Source organism: Lathyrus oleraceus, chromosome 5 (genome assembly GCF_024323335.1).
Source record: "Lathyrus oleraceus cultivar Zhongwan6 chromosome 5, CAAS_Psat_ZW6_1.0, whole genome shotgun sequence".
Classification (NCBI taxonomy): Eukaryota; Viridiplantae; Streptophyta; class Magnoliopsida; order Fabales; family Fabaceae; genus Lathyrus; species Lathyrus oleraceus.
Genome location: NC_066583.1, coordinates 181,379,477 through 181,406,683, shown reverse-complemented (window position 1 = coordinate 181,406,683; position 27,207 = coordinate 181,379,477). Strand labels below are relative to the sequence as shown.

The 27,207-nt window shown below is 36.9% G+C and overlaps 1 protein-coding gene across 3 annotated transcripts; it reads left to right on the top strand.

Moving 5' to 3' along the window:
- Positions 1-22,084: 22,084 nt before the first annotated feature.
- Positions 22,085-25,725, top strand: LOC127081865 (uncharacterized). Of its 3 annotated transcripts, none has more exons than XM_051022092.1 (4): positions 22,085-22,219; positions 22,680-23,874; positions 24,100-25,019; positions 25,262-25,725. In XM_051022092.1, the coding sequence occupies exons 2-4, from the start codon at positions 22,710-22,712 to the stop codon at positions 25,604-25,606; spliced, it is 2,430 nt and encodes an 809-aa protein (XP_050878049.1). In that variant the 5' UTR covers positions 22,085-22,219; positions 22,680-22,709; the 3' UTR covers positions 25,607-25,725. The 3 variants fall into 3 exon arrangements, with proteins under 3 accessions (XP_050878049.1, XP_050878047.1, XP_050878048.1); XM_051022090.1 differs by having other exon boundaries at positions 22,199-22,477; XM_051022091.1 differs by lacking the exon at positions 22,085-22,219 and adding an exon at positions 22,235-22,596.
- Positions 25,726-27,207: the final 1,482 nt, after the last annotated feature.

The following is a 27,207-nucleotide window of genomic DNA, read 5'->3' as shown; positions in this document are numbered from 1 at the left end:
AAATTGTGGTATGGTGATGGAATGGGCATGAATTTAAGCTTGGAGCATGTCTCAAATATGATATGAAACAAATCCCAATTGGCCAAATGGAGAAAAAACCAATAATTCAAAAAGTCAATGGTTGGTCAAACTTGAAATTAAAAAGGTCAAGGCCAAAAATGCCATTTTGAATGGTAGGGTTTTGGTGAATGAAATTTATATTTTTGGAAAGAGGAGGAAAAATGTGGTTTGTAGGAAAAAACCCCACCAAATTTGGCCTTATGGTTCATGAGTTATGGCTCTTTGAAGTTCACAAATTTCTGAAATTGAATTGATCATATCTTGACAACCACACATGGGATTTGAGAGTTCTTGGACTTTTTGAAAATGGGAGAACAAGATCTTCAACTTTCATGTTGGGCAAAAATTCATTTGGAGCTTGTATCATGATGTAAGTTGAGGATCAAGAAGTTTCCATTTTTGGCAGTTGAAATTACAGGTCCACTTTCTATTTTGGGAAATTTCTGATTTTACTTCAAATTCTTCCATGATGAGGTTGGACATGATAGATGAGGCATATACAAGCATGAATGAGCTCCTTCAAATCAATTCCATCCATCAAATCACTGATTAAATCCACAGTTGACCAAGTTTGACTTTCTGTTGACTTTTCTAGGGTTTTGGATGACTGAAGCACTTCTGATGAATTCCAAACCCTAATTCCTTGAGAACTTGATTTCAAATGATGTCCCAAGATGTATAAACCTTTGATTATTGATCATGGTGCCCAAATTCTGCAAGAATGGCCACCATCCACTGCTTTGACTGACTGTTGACTGACTTTGACCTAATTGCTGATGATTGCTTCAACTGCAAGCAACAAGGTTAGACTGACAATATTTTTGTACTTTTTGAATGATAAACATATGAAAAGCAAAGATATACAAATGCAAAGTATGCTTGGTGATCAAGAAACAACTCACAAAGCAACCTACCCACTAGGAGGGGAACTAGGGCATGCAGTGATCCTTGAGGCCATGATATGATATGATATGGGCCATGAGGGATCTTAGGGCCCAAAATTGGGGTCTTACAGATGCCCCTATTTAAGGTCATTCTAGCCGGAGAAGTGAAGTTTAGAAATCTTCATCTCGACGCGGTAGAATGGGCTTAAATAACAGTAATGAGACAAATTTTGGTCCCTAAGAGACCTCATGATGCAAATGTATGCATGCAAAAGACACAAATTATGTGGGGAGTATATGGTTCACACAGAAGAAGAGACGATCCGTCGGAGTAGTACACTCACCAGGAACAGAGACTCTGACAAGACTCTAATTGGGGATAATAAAATAAAAAGAAGTGTGTGAACAAGACACGACTCTAAACTGGGGAAAAGCAAAACTGACACAGCGTGAACAAAACACGACTCTGATTAGAGGAACAGAAAACAAACAGGAGAACTCACTGGGGAGTGAAGGACTCACACTGGGGAAAGGAAAATTCCAAAGGAAAATAAAATCCATTGGAGAGACACAAGCTGACTCCTGAGGAGAAGCAAAAGAAAACTCCACTGGGGAAGTAACAAGTAAAATGAGGTGTTACCGGTATAAGGGTAACAAACTCAGGAAGGAACACCAAGGATACCCGTTGTAGGTATGTAACAAGTGACCGACCAAAGACGTGAATTGGTGTGTGTTCCAAAACACTCATCATCCTGAAGAGAGCGAAAGCAAACTTGTTTATAGGATGGATATTTGATTCTGTAAAGAATGCAAATCTTACTCAGTTGGGGAAACAAACAAAGTGTTCGACAAGAGAGCGCATGAGGTATATTATTCATAGCCGTCAAAACGTGAATAATGTACTCGCATGGAAAGTTATCCTGAACCGGGTTGTAGGTTGTTTATAGGATAAAATCCGAAATCGTGAATTGGTTTGTGTTCTAAGACACTCATCACCCTGAAGAAAGCTAGAACAGCAGACTTGTTTATAGGATGAATATTCAATTCCACAAGGAAAATGAATCTTACTCTGAGGGGAAGACAAATCAAAAGATTGACCCAAGAGTGAATGAGACATATTATTCATTACCGGCAGACCGTGAATAATATACTCGAAAGGAAGATTATCCTGAACCGGTTACTGGGTTGTTTATAGGATAAGATCCGGAATCGTGAATTGGTTTGTGTTCCAAAACACTCATCATCCACAACACGAATTGGTTAAAGGATGGATATTCGGTTCCACAAGGAATGCGAATCTTGCTCAGTTGGGGAAAATCAACAAAGGATTCCACTAAAGAGCGCATGAGATATATTATTCATAGCCGTCAAAACGTGAATAATATACTCGAAAGGAAAAGACACCAGAGATAACGGTTACTGGGTATATAATAGGTGACTAACCAAAAAGAGAGAGACAATCGATACCAAGCATCCGGGTAAACGAAAGACAACTCAAAGGGACGAATTGCAAGCATCCGGCAATTATCCAACAACAAAGAAATATTCGACTCCGCAAAGGGAAATAACGAATCTTACTCGACTGGGGAAACACAAAAGGCTTCGACTGAAGAGTGCATGAGATATATTATTCATAGCCGTCAAAACGTGAATAATAACCTCGCATGGAAAATTATCCTGAACCGGGTTGTAGGTTGTTTATAGGATAAAATCCGAAAAGAAAGGCATCGGGATACCAGAATAGGTATATAATGATGACCAATCAAAGAAGCAACAGACATTACCGACAAAAGGGTAAATGAAAGGCGATCCGCTGAGGATAAATTGCAAGCATCCGGCAATTATCCACAGGGACTAGCTGGGGAAGCATTGATGAACAATCAATGATCCGGGGAATAAATCACTGGCATACGGTGAAAGGACCCGCTGGGGATAAAATTGCTAGCATACGGCAATTATCCACAAAAGATTTGCTAGGGATATAAGTGCTGATCTGAGCAACTTATACAAGCAAAGGAAAATCAACATCAAACATTGAATGAAGATAACCACAAAATTAGGGTTTACATCTACCGAATATGGGGTAGAAGACCAACAACTCCGCGTGGGGATAGAATAGATCACAAATCCGCACGGGAAACCAAAATAGGGTTTATAACAAACCACAAACTGCTGAAGAGCAGGAAAAAGGATTTACAACTACCGGGTAGTAGGTAGAAGACCAAAACACTGGCTGGAGAATAAAAGGTGTATAATCACAAATTCTGTTAAGAAAGCCAGGAAAAGTAGGACTTATAACTACCGGTTTGTGGGTAGAGGCCCAAAAACATTCCGCTGGGGAACAACCCACTGGGAAGCACAAGACATTTGACAAATAGCCGATTCGGGAATGATCCGAAAAGACGGACTGAATAAAGACACGTCCTAATGAGGATGTAACTCAAATAGGAAAATCCATCCCAATATATGTGTTGGGAGGAAACGGAAAAACCGTCATCCACGAGGATATATCTCAGTGGGGAACTGCAGAAGAAAAGACAACATTTTCTGCTTATGGGGTTGACTCTATATGGAGAGATTTATAACACCCGACATCTGCTTGGGGAGATCTGTAAAAGATCTATACCACCATAGCAGGAGACACGACAAACAAAAGATATATGGCGAGAAATGCAACATGAATATCTGAATGTTTTTATGAATATGCGTGAATATGCGTGATTTATGTTTGATGAATGCTGACAAAACAGACAATCCTAACACAAACAGGTTTAGGAACTAAACGTCCGGTATTATACTTCCAGGGGAAAAACCAGCTGGAGAGCCACTCTGCGGAGACCCACATGCTGAAAAGCAAAGATCTACGAGCACTGCTGAAGAAACAGAGAACCAAAGATATCCCAATCAGGGTACAGAAGGTCACAACGGGCAAAACAGCCACCAAGACGAATCTGCAGGGGACAGGAGAAAATCTCAAAGATATCTGCAGGGAATCCCAGTGTCAACTGAGGAACAAGAAATGCATAAGCACAAACTGCTGTAGAAGCAACTCTACACAACTCCGCTGGGGAACAACCCACTGAGGGAGAAAGATATCATCCAAATAGAGTCTTACTGCATAAGCAACTCTACTGGGGAAAGCTGTCAGCAACTCTCTTGGGGAACAAGCCACTGAGGGAGGACAGATCAAACAAGTATATTCTGCGACGAACCACTCCACTTGGGGAGAATACGCATAGCAAACTGATCACAACAAGTAGATTCTGCAATACAAGCCAACTCTACTGGGGATCACAAACAGTCAGGAAATCAATCCGTTCTCTGGAGGCAAAAGCCATCATCCGACCATACTGGGGATTGAAGAAGTATTCAACAGGCAAAACTGCCGCAACAAACTCTCTGCAGACTAAGCTGAGGAAAAGATGATTGAAATACTGGGATATCGACCCAATCAAACAACGAGTAGGAAAATAAATCCTACTCTGCTGAGGAGAAAATAAATGCTCTGATGGAGAGACAGCAACAAATCCGCGGACGACTTCGCCGGGGAGAAGGTAAAGTACCGGGTATCAAACCACTGACTTACCGAGTCTTCAAAAGAGAACAGCCGTGCTGAGGAAACAGACAAATCCTGCTGGCACACTGCATGGGGAAAAGCGGTAACAACTCTGCTTGCGATCCTGGTGGGGATATTGATGACAGTTCTGCTCGCGACTCCGAGGGGAGTATCAATCAACAGTTACACTCATGACTGCTGAGGAGACAAATAAAGCCTGGGGAATACGACCCACTGGAGAAAGTGACGGGGCACCAAGGTGATAAACCATCAACCGCCGAAACTTCTATAAGGAAACACCCATGTTGGGGAAAATTGCTGCTGGAGAAAACGAAGCCTTCAACAACAAACCACTTGCGACTGTACTGGGGAACAACCCCAACAACAAATCTGAAAAGAGAAGATACCACCAAACCAGGAATATGAACAAATGTCTTACCTGTTGGGAATCATGCCACCCTCGGGAGAGCACCGAGATATTCTTGAGTATCCTTTCAATCTTGTGAATGTTCACTTTTGTTTAAAACAAAAATTTTGAAAAATTTGATTTGTTTAAAACAATGACATTTTATCAATTTAAAACATGCAAAACATTTGTTGAATTGAAACAAATAAGAGTGCAAATAATTGGATAAAAAGCTCAAATTGATTTGATAGAATGGTAGTCTGCAAATGGCAAGACCCCACAGATCTGTACAAATCTGAAATCAGTGATATATATTGGAAGAGGGCTACATTGAACATAATGATCCTTTCTCTACCAATTTGAATCTCGATGTATCCGAAGCTTCAGTTGACGACGAATCGAGAATCTTCTGACGAAATGACGACTGATGGAACAGAAAGTCTTGTCAGGATGCAGTTACTTGCCAAATCCCTAATTTTTGCCTAGATTGCCCCAGGGTGAGGTACTCAATCTAGCGGGATGCAAATATTTTCTTTTTTTTCAAGTCTCTAATTTTTGCCTGGATTACCCTTGCGGGTTCTCCACCGAGACACTCATTTTTGCCTAAGCCGCCCTTTCGGGTTTTCAACTTAGCGAACTATTCTGTTTTTTCCATTTGTTTTTTTTCATTTGCATATACTTTTTTTTTTTCAGGCAAAGTATCTCTTAACTGCATCTGAATTCACAGGACGAGTGAAATCCTCCCCATCCATTGTTGTAAGCATCAAAGCACCGCCTGAAAAGGCTCTCTTATCAACATATGGACCCTCGTAGTTTGGAGTCCACTTGCCCCTGGAATCGGGCGCGAAAGACAAGACTTTCTTGAGCACGAGGTCACCTTCTCGGAACACACGAGGCTTGACCTTCTTGTCGAATGCTTTCTTCATTCTCTGCTGATATAACTGACCATGGCACATGGCAGTTAAACGCTTCTCTTCAATCAAATTCAGTTGGTCGTAACGACTCTGAATCCATTCAGCATCAGTCAACTAGGGACTCGAGGGTATAACCTTTTTTCTTTGGAAAAATCTTGAAAAAATTTTCCTGGTTTTTGATTTTTCTTATTATTTTTTTTTCCCTCTTTTTTTTTTTTTTTTTTTTTTTTTTTTTTTTTTTTTGGATTGCATTTGCAATGCCCCAGTTTGACTGTTTTGCTGATTCTCATGATACAGCTGAATGAGCTCCTTTGGTGCTCAAGAAGATGGGTAATCTCGTCAGGAATCCCCTTCAACATCATCTTCCTCTGCCTCAGATACAAAGAATTCAAGATCGGGAGATGGCGTTGGATCAATATGTTCAATGGGTTTAGAAATCCCTGCATAATGATTCTGGATAATGAAAAGCTTTTGAATTTTAAACAAGCAAATCATTTATGCAGATGAAAAAGTTGTTTTCTTGTTTTTCATGGTTTTTTGTGATCACTGATTTCATGCAAAAAGCAAAAAGTGAAAACAAAAGAAAAACAAATGTTAAACAATGTGAAAATTGAATGAAAACATCATTGTATTTAAATGCTGCCAACAATGTCATCACTTCTCCCTTTGGCATGGGAGAAGGGTTTTAAACAAAATGAACAAATCACGCTGACTTATGAATGACCGTAGGAACATCCACAGCGACCCAATTGTGGCAGACACCACCAGGAATGATGAAATTGTTCAGGTCCTCTGCATTCTCTTCCAAGATAGCAGCAGCCTCTTCTTCAGGTTGATCATCATGGATGAATCCTCCACTAGCGAACAAACCTTGCTCATTAAGTGCCCCAGAACAGTAGCCAATGCCAGCCCGGGATTGGTTAACCAGGAATAAATCCATCAACAGCACTAAGTCTGGCAAAATCCTCTCTGAGTTCACAATTCTCTTGCCCAAAATGATCCATCACATCTGGCAGAGATGGCTCTGGTATAGTACCGGCGAGGTGTGTCTTCAAAGTAAATGAAGATCGCAGGGTCAGACTACAGGACGGGAGACCGGAACAAAACACCTGCTTATGCAAATGATGCATGAAGTGTTTATGCATATGCTTGTTTTTTATTTCTAAGGAACCCGAGGGTTTTATTTGCAAACTTTGAAATTTTTAAGCATTTTGATCATACATGAGAATATCTCATCAGATATATCAGGTGAAAAAATTTTCCCGGTTTTTTCATGTTTTGAAAATTTTTGCAAATAAACTCCTTTGAGTTCCTTGAAAATTTTCTTTTTATCTGATGACATGAATGCGGATGAATGCGTGAATGCATGAATGCAACAATCACACTCAAGGATCAAGCAAAGCACACCAAACAAAGGTCGTGGGAAAGCTCTATGTATCCCTAATATCAATCATCCATTTTGGTGGATTTAGGTTTTCACCTTATCGACACCCAAGTTCCATTGATATTAACGGTACATGAACCGGTTCAAACATTCTTAATATCAACCAGCCGCTTTGATGGACTTTAGGTTTTTACACCTTGGTAGGGTAGGAATATCGTCGATGGATTTTCGCCAAATGTCGAACTGCTATTATGTATACTTGCCATAAATCAGTTGGCATTCCTAAGGTTAGATACATAGGCACTGTGAAACTGGGCATATATTGCCTTGAAGAACCCATCATTGTCGGCCTTGGAGTTTCAGGATGACTCGGTGTCAATATTGGTCCACTATGTGCAGTCGAAACTGTAGATACAGTGCCAGAACCAACATCAGTTGTTTGCGACACCATTATATTCCCTCCCGAAGACGGTTCTTCGTTTGGATTTGGACGTGGTGATACCATTTTACCACTATGTAATTGCATATACCTAACACAATGTGTCCCACTAGGCATGCCAATTTGTTCGCACATGGTTTTCGCACGAACAATCTCTTGCCTCCTATTGAGGTTTACTTGCAGGATCGACTACAAAATCCTAGACTAAGTATTAAGTATATGGGGTGTTTTGTTGAAATGTTTGGATTAAGAAAATGATAGGTAAAAAATGCTTGTAAAAGGTGTAGTTAAAATAGATGAACAAAAGGCAAGATAAAACCGTAAATGACAAAGCAGATAAAAAAAACTTGGTAATTTAAATTGCTTGAAGGTAAATGTGGAAGCACGTATACATTTTGTAGGAATGAACTCTTTTCTCTAGACGTTTGATTCTTTGAGTGTTTTCCTTTGTGTAGCGGTGTATTCGTCGCTATATGATCTATCGGTTAAATCATAAGCTAGAGATACAATATTTTCGAGTCGCCACCGCACTTTTATTTATCCAAAGGACTGGCTAAAAAGCGAACAAAAGCCTAAGAAGTTTTACACGTAGAAAACTAATAAAAAGATCAGAGATTCTGGGTAAGGGGTAAATTACGCAATGGGAAGGTGTTAGGCACCCACTACGTCCTAGGTACTCCTAGGGAGCCCTTTTCACACTTGTTGTAAAAGATTGTTATTTGTTATGACATAAAGATTGTGCAAACATGATTGGGATGATGAGAAAAGAATATACATTTTTTATTGGGTTCGAACGGATGAACCCGTTGCCTACGTACCTTCCATCAAAGGTAAGGATCAGAACGCCGTAGTTCGGCTTAAAGATTTCCAAAAGTTGGTGGATTCAGTTTTAAACACAAGCACTGAGGCTTTTCATTATCAATGGGAGAAAACTCGACCAAAAACAACATCCACCATGTGAGGATAGCTTCGACGCACTAGAGGGGTTAACCCTGTTTTCAGTACGGAAGTCTTACTGTCGACTCACTAAGGATAGGCAAGATTTACATCAACCACAATGATAATTAAAACCTATGGCTAATGTGAAAAGATTAATAATGGACAAAGCCAAAACAAGTGAATGGGTGAAGTTAATTGATTGTGGTTGTGAAAATGAAGTCAAAGTAGGATTAAGATTGATTCAAAAGAAGTATTATGAAATGAAGTTTGAAAAAAGTCAAGGACTTGAGTCCAGGTTTTTAGTTTGAAAACATGAAGATGTTTGCACAGCACTTATGTCAAATTTGAAAGGTAAAGTGTGAAAAGTCTAGGACATAATGAATGATGAATGGATGAAGGTGGATAGTAAAACTTCTTAGAAGGTTCACCTCTTGAAATCATATAGAGAATGATTCAAGTGTGTCCTTTGGAATGGCAATGGATAATAAACAAACAAACAAGGATGAAATCCAAAAGACGGATATCGAATGCCAATCACTGGTCTTATACCAATCTCCTAAAACAGAATGGGATATCAGATGCCACTCAATGGACTTACACTAATCTCCACAGAAGAAAACAAGAAATGGGATATGAAATGTGGAAGTCAACTGCCAATCTGTCTGGACTTAGGTTAACTCCACACACATGATCATAGGAATTCCAATGCCACATTGCAGGGACTTACAATGGATCCTCACATACAAGAACAAAAAGCAACAATATGGTCATAGGAATGCAAATGCCAACTTGCTGGGACTTACAGTTGCAACCTCACATAAACAGAGAAAGAAAAACATGGATGTCAGATGCCAATCTGTCTGGGCTTACTCTAACATACACAGTATGGTCCTAGGAAAACAAATGCCAACTCGCAGGGACTTACAGTTGTATCCTCACATACAAAGCATCAAGCAAAGATAAGTTGAGTGGCCAAGGTGATGGTCTTATACTCACTTCCATGTCATAGGAACAAAGGCCAATAGATGGTCTTACAATTGTCCTCAATGGGTAAACAACAATGACAAGTCACAAAGACAAATGAGATGATTGTGCATTAATGGCAATTGATGATGATAAATGCATAACATACAAGCAAACAAATGCATATGAAGCAATCAATCAATCAATGAATATCAAACAGCACACTCTATAGCCAAACAAGGGGGCTCATACAAGAGGGTTTGACTATGAAAGTCCACTGTAATAGGTAAATGGTTGCTCTTAACCTTGCCATTGAGAGGCTAAGGTGAAGCAGATGAATGGGAGATGAGGGGTGTGCCTCATTGCTTCTATCCCTGATCAGGGAGAGCATCAAAGAAAGTGTGGGAGCTCAGAAAGTAGGAACTCTCTCCACATTATGACTCAGAGATCTTGGGTTTTTATCTCAATGCTTCAACCATGTAATGGGAGCAAAGAGAGGACACACTGAATAGTGGGGGATAGATTGCTTATCCCTACCTTCCACCAATTGCCTTACTTGAAGGACTTTTCCTGCTTGGGGACAATTTTAAACACACACAAGCATTGCCTCTTAAGGAGGACTTCAGACAGTTTGCCCGGTCAAATAACAGACCGGGTCTCCAGACTACATGAAGAAGAAGTAATTATACCTCAAAGCAAATGCTAAATAGCAAAGCAAGCAAGTTCAAAGAACTTAGGCAACTAAAGTACCTGAAAAAAAGTCAAACCAATTAGTAAACAGTTCCACAGTCAAAATCAAAAGGGATTGAACCAATAGTCAACCACAGAGGGACCAATTGTGCAAGGCACAAAGACTCAAGTATATGAGTCACCTACAAAACAAAGGTTAGCACATTATATAATCAAGCTCAAACCAAATTTGTATGGTTTCTTTGAAGCACTGATGCTTAACCTGAAACAGATGAACTCAACATAAGTCCAAAAGACCACTAGGGCAAGCCTAGGGTCAAAGATGAAAGAAAAAGTCAAGGCAGCCAAGGAAAGTCAACCCAAGTCAAGGTCAAACATTTAAGAAGCTATCTCAATTGGATTCATAATCAAATCATGCATCAATGTCATTTTATGCACAAAAGAATGCAAAGCATGGCAATAAGAAGCACAAATAGGTCAACAGCAAGACTTCATTCAAAAGTCAACCCAAACAATCTCAAAAATCATCAAATAAATCACATTCAATCCTAACATCTAGCCTGGCAAGCATGTCAAATTTCATTGCATTTGGATGAGAGGAAGGCAGTCAATAAAAATCAAGAAGTCAAACCAAATTCAAGCATGCACAATGAAAGTCAACAAACATGGGTCAACTTCAAAAAATCATATCAAATTGAAAACAGATGAGAAATGAGTGAGGTTAACACCAATGCAAAGCTCAAGATGTCTAGTTATCACATATGAAATTTCATGGTCATACAATATGGTATGAGAATTTCACAAAAGATTTGGCATCATGTAGCACATAAAGTCAACATTTGACTAGGCAGGGAAGAAAATTCACAATCAAATGGAAAACAGCATGATTAAATCCCAGAAAATTCATACACAAACTAGACATGTAAGAGATCATTCATGCAAAATTTGGGGTCATTTGGATGTAAGGAAGCATGTGAACAAAAATTGGGAAAATGCATATCATTCATGTAGCACCAAATGCAACACCTCACTTCAAAAATTTGTAACTCACAAACCACACATGAGAAATGCATAAACTCTATATGGAAACAAAGGTAAATGAGTCTAGTTTCACCACAAAAAGTTTCAGGTGCAATGGATACATCATGAGTATTTCACAATTGAAATGGCAAAGGGTGTCAAATATGCATACTTGTTAGGAAACCAATTACCAATTAAAATCCAGCCAATGAAAAATTAATTAAAAATCATAATCAAATACTAGACATCCATGTGAAGATGATGGAAAAATTTTCATGATTTTTGGATTTAATTTGAGAGAGAAATGAATTTTGCAAGTTGAGTGAATAATTGGATGAAACATGAGTGCATAGCATGGAATATTGGTCAACATGTGGTCAGCGCATGGCAAAGATGTAAATATTCATTTTATTAACCAAAACGCCCCGTTTCAGAGGGACACGTGAAATGTTTGGATTGGTTAGCATGGAAACGCACAGTAACACCAACATATGCACACGTGAGTACTGGGTTTTCAGCATGGAAATTAGGGTTCTACAAAGCTACAGCATGCTTCATCATCTTCATCAATTCGAATTTTCAAAAGCACCCAGAAATTAATGGCAAGCACATCAATAGCATCATCAGACAACCCTCAACACAAATATGAACTCCACTTTCATTAAATCATCTTAAACAAACCAAATCAAGGGAAAACATATTTGTACACAAAAATGAAAATCAAGATTTAACACAGCATAGTTAACCATTTATCACGATTCAAGTTGCAATAGACTCAACAATGAATACTCTACCATGAACATAGCATAGATTGGATAAATAAGCGAGTCGAAATCTTACTTGGTTGTAAAGAAATTTGTGAATCAGTGGTTCTTTGAAGGTTGCAAGCTTAAACAGATGCTTCAGGTGCTTTGAAATGATGAATAGTGAAGCTCTTTCAGCTCAAGAATGCTTGAAGATAAACAAAACCCAATCTGCCATTGTTGGTGGTTTGAAAATGCAGAGCTCAAGAGGGAGTTCCAGTCGTGATTTCATGGTTGTAAACAGCTCACCAAGATGGTCAGGTCATGGAACAATGAAGGAAGCTCGTGGTCCTTGAAGCTTTTTGAGCAGAATTTCCAAATCGAGCAAAATGCAAGAAGAAAAAGATGAGAGTGTTTCTGTTGTTTTTAGGCTGTGTCTAGGGTTGGAATGAGCAGAAGTGAAGCTTATATGTGACTGTTTAGCATTGGTTCAAGGAATGCTAAGTTTGATTAACTCAAAAATGACCAATTGCAATTTTGCTAATTCTTGCATAAGTGGAAAATGGAGGTGTATGTGCTGGTCGAATGGGCCTTGAAACCAGCTGCCAACAGACCAAAATTCTGCTGTTTGTGGTCTGCTCATGCATTGTTAACTTTGTCTTGTTTAAATGATTCTATTTGCAAAATTTTGCCAACTTTGCACCTATGGAAATGGAGGTGTGAGGACTCCACAATTGGGCCTCAAAACAGGCTGCTCATGACCAAGTTATTTGCTGTTTTTATGTTGCTCATGAATTGCTAACATTGCTTACTTATTTCAAACCATTTGCTAAAATTGCCAAGTTTGCACTTTGGTCCAAAATTGTGGTATGGTGATGGAATGGGCATGAATTTAAGCTTGGAGCATGTCTCAAATATGATATGAAACAAATCCCAATTGGCCAAATGGAGAAAAAACCAATAATTCAAAAAGTCAATGGTTGGTCAAACTTGAAATTAAAAAGGTCAAGGCCAAAAATGCCATTTTGAATGGTAGGGTTTTGGTGAATGAAATTTATATTTTTGGAAAGAGGAGGAAAAATGTGGTTTGTAGGAAAAAACCCCACCAAATTTGGCCTTATGGTTCATGAGTTATGGCTCTTTGAAGTTCACAAATTTCTGAAATTGAATTGATCATATCTTGACAACCACACATGGGATTTGAGAGTTCTTGGACTTTTTGAAAATGGGAGAACAAGATCTTCAACTTTCATGTTGGGAAAAAATTCATTTGGAGCTTGTATCATGATGTAAGTTGAGGATCAAGAAGTTTCCATTTTTGGCAGTTGAAATTACAGGTCCACTTTCTATTTTGGGAAATTTCTGATTTTACTTCAAATTCTTCCATGATGAGGTTGGACATGATAGATGAGGCATATACAAGCATGAATGAGCTCCTTCAAATCAATTCCATCCATCAAATCACTGATTAAATCCACAGTTGACCAAGTTTGACTTTCTGTTGACTTTTCTAGGGTTTTGGATGACTGAAGCACTTCTGATGAATTCCAAACCCTAATTCCTTGAGAACTTGATTTCAAATGATGTCCCAAGATGTATAAACCTTTGATTATTGATCATGGTGCCCAAATTCTGCAAGAATGGCCACCATCCACTGCTTTGACTGACTGTTGACTGACTTTGACCTAATTGCTGATGATTGCTTCAACTGCAAGCAACAAGGTTAGACTGACAATATTTTTGTACTTTTTGAATGATAAACATATGAAAAGAAAAGATATACAAATGCAAAGTATGCTTGGTGATCAAGAAACAACTCACAAAGCAACCTACCCACTAGGAGGGGAACTAGGGCATGCAGTGATCCTTGAGGCCATGATATGATATGATATGGGCCATGAGGGATCTTAGGGCCCAAAATTGGGGTCTTACACTTTGCAATGTTACAAATTCCTCCATTTGAACTAGAAATCAAATCTACTTAAATAGTAATAAAAAATAACTGCTACATGACCGTTGACCATCTACAATGTGCCACGCGTCTGAACCTTCAACCCCATGTCTTTTGCAACTTCCCCCATGTTCTGCTCAATTGATTATATCGTTTTTGCTTGTTTGGTTTCGACACGCTCATCCCCCCGTCGACCTCCTTTCGACCTGACCTATGTCCTTCTTGACTGTCGAACCGCTTTGACCATGTTCACTTTTCTCGACGCTCCGCCTTATGATTCCATACTCCTTACTATGGTTTTCCCATTCGCATAGTCGAAATTTACTGGCTAACACATAAATAGTTGATACAAAACAATTAATGCTCCATAACAGATAACACATGCAATCATTTAATGATCAGTTAGTCATGCATGCACACAAAGTTAGTAGTCAGTAGTCAAAAGTCAGAGGCTACTACTAACACACAAAAAATTAACACACAAAATCCAGATGCCATGCCAAATGTGTAAGCAAGTGTGCACAAAAAAAATCAGTTAATAGCAGGCAACAATCAGTACTAAGTACAACACCACATGATATGTGTTCACAAAAGATAAAACTCAGTAGTCACACTACTCCACTACACACACTATTACTCCCTCCTTTTGCCACAATTTGACAAAGGTGTTCCTCAGTATGTTAGCTCATACACAACATATCAGGGGTAGCAAAAACAACCAATAGTACAAATTTTGAACAAGATTCTAAAGCATCAAGTCAATTATTGTAAACAAGTTTATAAAGGCTTAACAAGCCATTAGAAAATTAGGACAAGGAGATAAAACATGCCCAAACACAAGGGAAAAAAACAAACTAAGCATAAAAATGTATGACATCAACATCCTTCAGATTTGATCATCAATCCACCCTCTCGAATTCATTTATGTAACACAATATTCATTAGCCTTAGAGTGAGATTCATGAGCTTGAACATGTCTCTTTGTTAAGGACTTCATCTTGGTCACATATTTCTTCCTAGTTACAGATGTTCCACCTGATGGTCCAACATTTGTCTTCACACCATATGCAGAATAACTGGAACCAACTCCCTTGTTCTTGTTTTCCTCAGCCTTGCTGATACTAATTCCTTTGTTGGAGTAACTCAACTTTGGGTTTTCAGAATTGACTAATTTTGAAAATAATAAGCACTTGAGGATGAAGATAAGAAACAATTTTCTGAGATCAAGATAAATATAAGTGGAGGTTGTTATCGCTTGTAACGAATGTCCATATAAAATGAGGTTTTGAAACAAGATAAATCTTCTTTGTTTCATGAGCAAAACATACCAAAAGAGAGAAAATCCTCTGCACGTGTCCCTAGCTTTGACCGCTATTGATTTTTATAAATGCAAACACCAAGTGCACCCCTTAACTTTTCAAAGTGGACTGCATCTAATGCCTTAATGAAAATGTCAACCAACTGTTTTTCAGTTGTCATATGTTCAAGAGCTATAACTTTATCTTCAACAAACTCCCTAATGAAGTGATGACAAATTTCAATATCCTTGGTTCTACTATGTTTAACATGATTATTTAAAATATTGATAACACTCAAGTTGTCACAGAACAATGTCATGACATCTTGTCCCATATTGTACTCCTTTAACATTTGTTTTATCCAGAGAAACTGAGTACAACTTCCCCATGCAACAATATATTCAGCTTCAGTAGTGGATAAAAAAAACCCAATTTTGCTTCTTGTTGAGACAAGAGATTAAGTTGTTTCCAAGGAAAAAACATCCACAAAATATGCTCTTTCTATCAACAACACTTCAAGCCCAATAAACATCACAATATCCTACTAGAACATGATTAGTGTCATATGAGTAGAGAATACCATAAGCTATTAAATCTGTTAGTTTGTATTGCTTTTGATTTAACACATGCTACAATCATGAAAAGAACCCGTTTATAAAAAAATGGGTTAATCAAAGTGTAAAAGGGGGGAACTAACCTAGAATCCTACGGTTAACCTAACCCCCATCTTGAATGTATTTTTGTAAAACCTATTTACTACATAATGAAAGAAAAAGGGAAATTCATACTTAGAAGAAGGTTGTGCATGAGATATGAGAAGTTTAGTAGTTCAGACAAGCTTGTTAGAGTAGAGAGGGAAATGGAATAGACAAAATGAAAGAAGAAATCTTTTATATGGGAGTGGGAACCATAAAGGATCCTTCGGGCTCCCCCATGGTTTTGAAAAAACTCAGCACGTTTTTCTGATACATGTCACTAATGTTTAAGGTCTCGAAAAATAGGCCATCATTACTTACATTAATTGGAAGTAAGTGTGACTAGCTGAATGATTGATTGACATTCCCAGCTGACATTTTCTATCTAATTAGAAGAGATCTGGTAGATGACTCATCCCTCGAGGGCACACATAAATAGTCGCCTTCAGTTAAGGGACTCACCAAAGCTGAGGGACTTGCCCTTTAATAAATATTCGTCTTCAACTAAGGGACTCTCCCAAAGCTGAGGGACTCACCCTTTAATAAATATTCTCCTTCATCTAAGGAACTCATCCAAAGCTGAGGGACTCGGCCTTTAATAAATATTTGTCTTCATTTAAAAGACTCGCCCCAAGCTAATGGACTCACCCTTTAATAAATATTCCACTTCAACTAAAGGACTCACCCCAAGCTGAGGGACTCACCCTTATATAAATATCCGCCTTCAGCTAAAGGACTCACCCTTTAATAAATACCCGCCTTCAAATGAGGGACTCACCCTTTAATAAGTAGTCGCCATTAGCTAAAAGACTCACTAGAAAAGAGGCGGGCGTACCTCAAATGAAAGATTCCTTAAAAACACTTCGTCCTTAGCAAAGTTCTCGTGCTTTAGGGACTATGTAGTGTTATATTTATGAGTGTCCTAAACTAGGGCACCCTCTCCCAAGAACGGTACTGCCTAGGAGATATCCTTAGGGTTCACCCTTGACGCCAATGACGTGTGTAATGGACGTTAGTCAAAGGGGAGGGAGTCCATCACTACCCGTAAAGGTTAGGTGGTCAAAAAATTCTTCTGATCACGAGGGAGCATTTTCATCCCTTGGGGTTACCCAAAAGGCCTCTATAAATACTCCTCCCCCCATAGGGGAGATGATAGATCTTAATCGATACTGATCACCCCTAATAAATTTATACCGAAGCACACCATTCAATAATGGAGCCTTTCACCTCATGTGACTAGGACCTCTAAACCACCGCAAAACACCATCATACATGACTTCTCGCCGCAGTGGGCAAGGCATAACCACCATACATCATAATATACCTACTTAGATCTCTGAGTCTCACTGCCCTTGCAGGAGGAACAAACACATGTACTTTTTGACCAATACAAAAGGGTTGTTAAGATCCTCCAGGAGGTGGTTAATTTTTTCTCCAATAAGTTTAAATAACCTCTAGAAGATTACCCATAATTGGACGAGGTTAACTACCGATCCATCTTCATGGAGGCGAGTGCTTATATTACCTCTCATTTCCTTCATTTTGAGATTGACGGGACAATGGTGTCTTGTGATGGGAATAAAATTTTGGGGCATGATGGTTTTAAAATTTATCTTGTTGAAGAGTTTTTGGCTTCTTAGGGGATTTTGGGATGATGTTTAACCACTTTAACTAGCTCGCCTCCCTCCCTAGGTGCATTTCGTATTATTTTCCCACTCGTATCCCTAAGGTGGACTCTTCCGCCCAACTAGGGGCCTCTTTACAATCTAGTTGATAAAGTTACGATAACTATACTTACTAAGGTTATAGATAACACCATTTCCCTGAATAATTTAGCCCTCATTAAAGGTAGAATGCTAGTGGATGAGGTGGTGATTGTAAATGAGTTAGTGGACCTGGCTAGGAAGTCCAAAACGTTTTGTCCCATTTTTAAGGTAGACTTTGAGAAATCGTGTAATTCAATTAGTTGGTGTTTTATGGATTATATGCTAATTAGGTATGGGTTCAATGAAAAATGGAGATCTTGGATGCTTGTTTATGTATTCTTTGGAAATCTTGCAGTTTTGGTCAATGGTTGTTTGACCCAAGAAATCAGCATTCAAAGGGGTTGGAAGTAAGGTGACCCTCTAGCTCATTTTATTTTCCTAATTGAGGTGGAAGGTTTGAGTGTGTTGTTTTTTAGGGAAGAAAGTTTAGGTATTTTTTTAGGTTTAAAGTGTGTTCTTTCGGGTTTTAGTGTCTCCCATCTCTAGTATGTAGATGATACAACTATTTTTGCAGAGGCTAATTTAAATAACCTCTAGTATATTAAGGTTATTCTTCGGGATTTTGAGTTTGCATCGGGTCATCAGGTGATTTTTTACAAAGAGTAGCCTTATTTGGGTTAATGTGGGTCCAACTTTTTTGGACTTGGCTGGTAATATTTTCCAGTATAAGCAAGATACCCTCACATTAAATATTCTTGGGTTACAGTTAAGATCTAATCCCCACAGTGAGTCTACGTGGGAACCTCTATTTATGTTATTGTCGAGTAGGTTAAGCTCTTCGAGGAACCGATATGTCAGTCTAAGAGGCCGAGTGATTTTGCTAAACTATGTCCTTAATTCTATTTCTATCTTCTTCCTGTTTTTCTTGAAAATATATGTCAAAGCATGAAAGAATTATGTTAGGATCTAAAGGAAGTTCCTTTGGGGAGAGGTTAAAATGGAGGCTAAGATTGCTTGGGTTAAGAGGGATGATGTTTGCAAACTTAAGCTTAAGGGGGCATTCGGGTATTCTGGATCTTCGTTTGGTCAATTGGACCCTTTTGGCTAACTGGATATGGAGGTTCTTTAAAGTGCCTATGGTGTGACATTTTATCTTTCAGATATGAAACCCAAGTGTTCTCCCCACTTTAGGATGTAGGTATGTTGGGTTTCACTTTCCTTCATCCTGGTTGAAAGAGGTGTCTTTCCTGAGATAGAAAGTCGAGGATGCTCCTAATTCATTTGTCGTTTGTCTTAGTAAGAAAGTGGAGTCCCGCCTCCAAACCTCTTTTTGAAAATATCTGTAGGTTAAGTCCTCCCGTATGCCTGTTAGGTTTCCTAGGGTCTTTAGTATTTATGATCATCAAGATTGGATCGTGAGGTAGGTTGGGTGTTTGTAGAGGGTATTTTGACTTGGCTTTTAATGTGGAAAATATCCCTTTTTGTCTATCGGGATGTAATGGTCCATAATTTGTTATTAGCCATTTAGGATGTGTCACTCTCCCTATATCCTAACAGGTGGTATTGGTGTTACTAAGGGTTTTTTGTTTTGTTTTTGTTTCCTTAGTGTTCTCCAGTCTCATGGACCGTAACTTGTTTCGTGCCCCTCTTTTTCTATTTTGGAGAATAAGGTTAATTCTCTTATCAAGGATAGTTGATCCCCATTCTAAAGTAGTTGTTTTCTTTTGGAAACTCATTCAAGAGAAGGTTTCGACTAGAGATGATATGTTTAGGTGTAGGGCATTAGTTGACTGTGAGTTTTTTTTTGTCCGATGTGTGAGAGGAGAGATGAGTTGGTTACACATTTGTTTGTTACTTGCGACATACCAACGTCTGTTTGGTATGACATTTTTAGGTGATTGAAGTGGTGTTTTGTTCTTCCTAGGGATCCTAGTTCTATTTTTCTTTTCATTAGATCATTGGGTGATAAGTCATGATTGAGAGATTGTTTGGTTATAATCTAGCACTCTGTGATTTGATCGATTTGAAAATCTTGGAATGATATTATTTTTAAGGCTCCTCTACCACCATAAAGGATGTGGAAGATAAAAATATATTTTTAGTTTGGAAATTGTATGGTAGGTATCCGAGACCCTATTATGCTTTCTCTCATTGGCTTGAAAACCTTACTCTTTGTTTGAGCAAATAAAGATGGGAGTGTCTTTTGCCTCGTGGCTATGGGTTCTTGACGGTATTTCTAAAGATTGTTTTTCTATTGATCATGGTTCTTTTCTATCGATATCTAGCTTCTTCCATATTAGAGTGGATGCTGATTCACCGTTCTCCCTTTCTTATTTATCTATCTTTTTTTGGTTTATTTGTGCTTTCAGACCTTTATTGCTTGGATTATTTCCTTCTTTTGTCTTGTTGGATTCTCATTCGATTACTTCTTATATCTAAACAAATTTTCAGTTGAATTTTGCAACCTGATAATTTATGTTTCACACACACTCACTAGCATTTCAAAAAGAAATTATCATATATTATAAATTGTGTATGCAAATATTTAAAAGTTAAAAAATATATTTTATACTCAAATAAAATATTGTCTAGAGTAATAAACAAATGGGTAATCAACTCATCCCTCCTCCCACCATCCATTTGGCAAAAGGACCAAATAGAAATGATGAGTTGATTATCCATTTCTTTGTTACTTGCGACGTCTAATGAAAAGTCCACTTAATGCAAAATATAGAATAAGAGATTTAATTTATAAACCATAATTTTTTTAATTAATTTTATTATAAACTATTAAAATGAATTAAATTAATTTGACAAAAAAATTGAATTGAATTAATTATTTTTAAATGTATAAGAATTTAGAAATTAAATTGATTATGAATTACTATCTCCATTTTTTATTATAATATCAATGAATCATTAATGCAATTTTTCTCATTATATCCTTAATTATTTATTATTCTCTCCTTACAGTTTCGTAAATTTATTTTTTCAATATTATTAATGAAAGACAATTTTCTAAAACCTTTTATAAATTTTCCTTTTCATACCATAATTATTATATAAAAAAAAATAAATAAACCATTTATAATAAAAAAACGGAGGAAATAATTCATAATCTTTAATGCTAAAAAATACATAGAAGTCGAAAGGAAACTTGTTAGAAAGAGTTTGACTTTTAATTCTAGGCTTTATTGAGACTTAAGAAAGGTCCTGCAACTTAATACTAACACTACTAATACCTTAATTTTTGCTACATAACCCTGACATTCATAATTTAGTATGATATATCTTTTCTTTAACGTGTTACACCTTTACAGATCACAACTCACAAAAGGAAACAAGTTAAATTTAAGCATGCATAGATTCACCATGACTCTAACACAACTTTGTTGCTTGCAAATTGAGAAATATACATTTAACGCAAGATATATTTATGTCTCTCAGCAAGTTATATTTTCTAGCAACAATAGTATCACTATTCGGGTATCAAAATGTGTAATTGAACATACTTGTGAAGTGCGTTATGTGGACAATTCCTAGGTATAATTTACGGATAAGATACGTGGTCCATAAGCTATTCAATCTGTTACTAGTTTGTATTGATTTTGATTTAACATATGCTACAATCATGAAAGGGACCAGTTTTTCAGAAATGGGTTCATCAATTTGCAAAGCAACCAGTACTTGTTTACAACTTGGATACGTTTATAAAAATAGAAAACAGAAAAATACACTTTATGTTACTGCTATTCTTGCACTTTCAAACATGCACTGTCTTTGATTTTTTATTTATTTTACTGTTGCTGGAAAGCCTAGTCTTACGAGTCTTTTGTTTTATTATTATAAATAAAAGTGTCTTTTTGTGTCTTCTAATAATTATTAATAATCAATATACAGATAAGCAATTCTAATTGTATTGATTATTTTATAGCCAAGTTGTTCAAGATATGTATCTATATATATTCTTTTGATTCTTCAAGTTCTTTTTCTTTGTCAGAATTGGTGACAAGCTTCAAGAAATCAAGTGCTTTTTGCTTACTAAAATCGTTAAGAGAAAGGAGTGGGAATTGGAGGGTTGGTGGTGGTAGGAGGAGAAGAAAAAAAAGAGAAAAAGAAAAAATTAAATAAAAAGTATAAATATTAAAAAATTAAATAAAAAGTATAAATATTAAAAAATTAATGAGTGCACGATATCTAATCGAGTTAAATGAGTGCAAGCCGTAATATTAGAGATTAGTCTCTTGGTGAAGACTTGAGATATGAAAATGTGTTTTTCTCAAAAGTCTCAAATATAAATTTCATTAATCGCAAACAACTATAGTATTGAGACGGTTCTGAGAATGTGCTGACACTAACACGTATCAAGCCCACTAAACACTTTTAGATCGGATCACTATCAAAATTTTGATCTGATCATCCATCATTTATATAGCGTAATAAAATTAAAATGTAGGTAGAAAAATTAGAGTTATAATTATAAAAAGAATAAAATATGGAAGGAGCATGTGGGGTTACTAGACATTAGACAAGTCTATCACTGAAAACCAGGAACCAAAATTCATAATCATGTACCTTATTTTTCTTTCTATTCAGTTATTATAGGCTCTAGATTACACAATGTGCATTCTCTTCCCATTTATTTATAGAAGATACCAATTTCACATCACTTACGTATCACTCTTTGCTGTTTGGTGTGACTGCTCAACATAACTTGTCCATTGGAATTTGAAACTACTTTTTTTTCCTCCTTATTCTAGTTGCAGTTTCTTCCCCTTTAATTTCCATTTTTGTCCTTGGATGTGAATTGCATATTTGCATTGCATTAGGTAAACATGTTAAGTTCTTCAACATTGTTTCTACTTAATTATGCATATTTTGTTTCCAATTATTGATGAATTTGAATCATTTGGGATCTGTAACCCTTATTTTTTGTCTTCTGAATCATGTCAGTTTTTGTTGTTATGTAATGTTAGGCTTATAGTTGTTGTTACTGGAATTGTATTCTAACTGTTTGTTTTTATGTTGCAGTGAGACAAGGTAAATCAAATCTCTTATCTTATGGTAATGGGTGATAAGGAACTTTATGTTTTGGATAGAATTGGGTATGGCAAGATTGTTAATACTGATGGGGATGGTATGTATCCAATGTATTTTGGTGTTTCTTGTGCATTCTTTGCACTTCAAGTCCTTAGAAAACCTGGTTTTGAAATTGAAAAGAATTTGTCTGAAATTGTTAAAACCATGCTTCAAGGAAGTGCACAGCTTTTGGGGTTGATTGTGTGGAAAGTTCAGAAGGAAGTTTCAAATGAGGTAAACCAAAAGCTGAAAAGTGCTGAGATGGAAATTGAGAATCTGAAAAAGATTAGACACGAAGATGCAAAGGCGAATGAGAAAGTGGTTGGGATCTTTGCTGCACAAGAGCAAAGCTGGTTTAGTGAAAGAAGGAAACTTCGCCAACAGATTGGTGCTTTACTGAATGAGCTAAGAGTGTTTGAGAAAAAAAAGGATGCAGCAATCTCTGAATTGGATCAGGAATTGAAGGAAATGGAGGGTTTGGTGGAGTCAAAAGACAAGAAGATTGAAGAAGAGGAGAAGAAGAGAAAGGAGTTAGAAGAAAAAGTGAAGAAAGCTGAAAGGGATGCAGAAGAATTGAGAGAATCTTATAGGCATGACGCTCAAGAACATTCTTCTGATCTCAGGAAACACAAAACTGCTTTCATTGAGCTGGTTTCAAATCAAAGGCACCTTGAGGCTGAACTTGGCCGTGCTGTTAACCACATGGAAGCTACGAAACAGGAGCTTATTTCTGTCATGGAGAATAAAGAAGAATCTGATTTGATGGTCCAGAAATTAACTTTGGAGATTGCAAAGTTTCACAAGGATTTGGAACAAAAAGATAAGATTTTGTCAGCAATGTTGAGGAAATCTAAGCTTGATATTGCAGAAAAGCAAATGCTGTTGAAAGAGGTTAAGTTATCAAAGGCTAGAAGGAAGCAAGCTGAGCAAGAAACTGAAAAATGGAGGGTAGTTTCAGAAGGAAAACATGACAGACATTCCCTTAAAAGCATGTTGCTGAATTTCAGTTCCAGGAAGGATGTTTTGCCTAGTGCCAGAGGCATGCTGCAATATAGTTCTTCAACCGGTTCCTCACATGTTTCAAATGAACAGGAACAACTTTCACCCATTTCTGATCACTACCTGTCTCGAAGAAATGAAGACTCGTGTAAGATTTTTAAGTCCTACTAATTTCTGTCTCAATTTTATTTGTTGCAGGCCTTGTTTGCATTAACATTTTAATTAAACACTTATAGCATAAACACTAATTGTATAATTGCTTATGTGTAAGTTATTTCTATAACAAAAGATTAGTCTAAAGAGTTTAATGGTTATCTAGCTAGAGTTATCTATTTCTTGAGCTGAACCTTTTTGTCGCCTATTTTATCTCTAGCCATTCCTGCTAATGCCAAGCGTTTAGAAGATTGGATGAGAGCTGAGACCGAAAGATATGCAACCCTGATTGAACAGAGGCATCACATAGAGCTAGATGCTTTTGCAGAACAAATGAGGAACAAAGATGAGAAGTTAGAGGCATTTAGGTGGCAGTTGTTGAGAACAGACCTGGAAACAAAGCAACTTCAATCTCATTTGGAGGGATTAGTGAAGGACGTGACACAGCTGAGACACGACAAGATGAAATTGGAGAGCTTATTATTGGAGAGAGAGGATCAACTTAATTCCCTAAAAGACCAAGTTGCATCAAAATTGAGGCCTTTAAACTGCTTTAGAAACAACTCTAGTTTGTCTCCACAATCTTCAGAACTAACTCAAGATCCTGTCTGGTCTAGAGTCAAGATTGTGAAGAGAAAACCAGGTGAAAAACAGCTCGAAATGATGGATACTTTGATCGAAGAAGTTTCTGAAAAGGAGGAAGTGCGGCCTTTGAACCATGACGAATTTGAAAATTCTAATTCACAAGTTCAATCGCCAGATAATAGGATTGAAGAAGACAAGCATGTTTGTGGAGAGGATAATCCTACTTCTGTGCAGTATCAAAGTCCAGATCACATAGAAATTGATACTGCTGAAAAAATAGGATCTACTAGCAAGCCCTTAAATGATGCAAAACAGTTTCAATGGAAGATGGACCTTCATGCTCTTGGAGTATCTTACAAGATAAAAAGGCTTAAGCAGCAACTAATTCTTATTGAAAGGTTGACAGGAAGGCAAAACAATGAAGAACATGCAGAAATTAGTGAAGAAAGCAACTTTGGTATGAAGGCTTATTTGTCCGTCATTACTTTGCTTAATAAACAGATCGGAAGATATCAATCCCTCCAAGAGAAGACCGACGATCTTTGCAAACGGATGGTAAGCATTGATTCATGTATATTGATTAAACTAAATTTTTATTAGTTTTGTTTTGACACTAGAATCCATTTGCAATATGCTACAAACAATATTTTAGAGCAATGTGAGTCTTTTTTGGCTTCCCTTTAATGTTCATTTATGATATTGAATAATGTAGCAATATTGCATTAACTGTAGTCTAACTTCATTTGGCATTGTCAAGTTGAGAGCATGAATCAATAGTTTGTCACACATTATTTCAGCAAGAGAATGTCCTCTACGCAAATCGCGGAGAAACGAATAATGCAAGAGCAAAGGAGAAAACATCAACACTGGAGCATTTCTTGGAAGAGACATTTCAATTACAAAGATACATTGTTGCAACAGGACAAAAAATGTTTGAAATCCAGTCCAAGATTGTGTCTGGATTTGTTGGAGTGGCAGAAGAGATGGAAAAAAGTGCTGGCATTGACATGAATCGATTTTCTGACAGTATAAGGAATCTGTTCCATGAAGTTCAGAGAGGTTTAGAAGTTCGTACAGCTAGAATTATAGGGGACCTTGAGGGGACATTGGCTCGTGAAGGAATGATATGTTTTAGAAGATAGCAATAATGGAACTTAGAAATGGGGTCATATTAAATGACTTTTTCAGTGTTTATTTGTCTATACTCTATACTCTATATATACTATACTTGTTACTGCAATAAATAACATCAATTTGTATATGGAAGTTACACAAGAAAAACTAAATAGTGAATAAGACTTGTTATGTAAGAAGGTAGTAGTTTGGTGGTAAAATATAAACCATTGAAAAATTTAATCATTTTAGCTGGGATAGGTATTTGAGCACATGGTAGGACCATTTAGACTCTTTTAGATAAATGCTATTGACGACTTTTAAATTTTGTAGATTGTTTGGTGTTTATTGGAATTGTTTGCAATCTAGTTGATAGTGATTTAAGCAAATGCACTGAACTTAGAGGTTTGTAGTTCAACGATTAATACGTAATAAATTCAACAAAACATGATCTTTGACTTTTTATAACACAATTTCATATCTGATCATAGAAATTCGGCAAAATTTTATATTGGTTATCGATTGTTCAACACAATTCTCTTCTTTTATCCGAATTTAAAATCGATAATGTATAACAAAGTTAATCTAAGCAGGATTTTTTTAAGACAACGTAGCGATGAAAGAAAACTTTAATTTGAAGTTTATAGTGAAGGAAATTGTCATAAATGAATGTAGTATTTAAAATAATTAAAAAAATAGTTTATAATACTTAAGAGATTATTGGTTGACTCGCGTATTATATCTCTCTCTTTGAAACATTTGGTGACATTGCTTAGAATTTGCAACAGCCGAAAGAAATATTATAAAATTAGACCATAAAAATATAATATGTATGCCACTGGTAATAGTTTTTCGAAAATGATTAATCTCCGTAGAGATTTTTCCAAAATTAGTTTTTTTTTTAAAGAAAAATATTTTAGAAAGTTCAAGAATAGAAAAGGGAGAAAAGACTCAGAAATTCAAATAGCAAAAGAGAGATAGAAGAGAGAAAACTCGAAAATTTAGGTGTGAGTAGAAAGCTAAGCGAAACTATCTATCTATATTAAAAAAATCAATACCAATCCATGAACGAACAAAATATTCGGTTAAATCAACTGTGCACCATGTGCTGGCGTGTGCAAAGCACTCAAAAACGTGTGAAAAATGCACGTTGACTTGCGCGGAGTGGATGGTGCTGGCGTGTGCAAAACACTCAAAAACGTGTGAAAAATGCACGTTGACTTGCGCGGAGTGGATGGTGTGTCAATTTTGAAGATTGATTTTTTTCTTTTAAAAAATTGAAGTTTTTAATAATAAAAAAATAATAACACCAAACCACAACCCTAGGCTAGAGCTAATCAGACAACAGTCCCCATATGTGGTGTTAATTATTAATATCATTTTTCCAGGTTGTAAAATTTATATATTCCTTGAAACACCCCCCGTTGAAACTACCTCCGGTATATAAACATTTAAAAATGTGAAGGTTCTCCAATGTGGGATTCAAGCAGCAATTCAATGTCTCACACTGATACTTAACACATGGTATTACAAATATTTCAACAATCTCACACTACATCAATAAATGTGGCATCAAATTTGAACCTTAACATAACGAGTAAGATTCAAATTTAATAAGAATGATTTGAAC

Bases quoted from the DNA above. Each gene is read 5' to 3' on its own strand.
- LOC127081865 (XM_051022092.1), top strand. From the start codon at position 22,710: ATGGTAATGGGTGATAAGGAACTTTATGTTTTGGATAGAATTGGGTAT. The intron at 23,875-24,099 runs GTAAGATTTTTA...TTTTATCTCTAG, and splicing joins TCGAAGAAATGAAGACTCGT to CCATTCCTGCTAATGCCAAG. The intron at 25,020-25,261 runs GTAAGCATTGAT...ACATTATTTCAG, and splicing joins ACGATCTTTGCAAACGGATG to CAAGAGAATGTCCTCTACGC.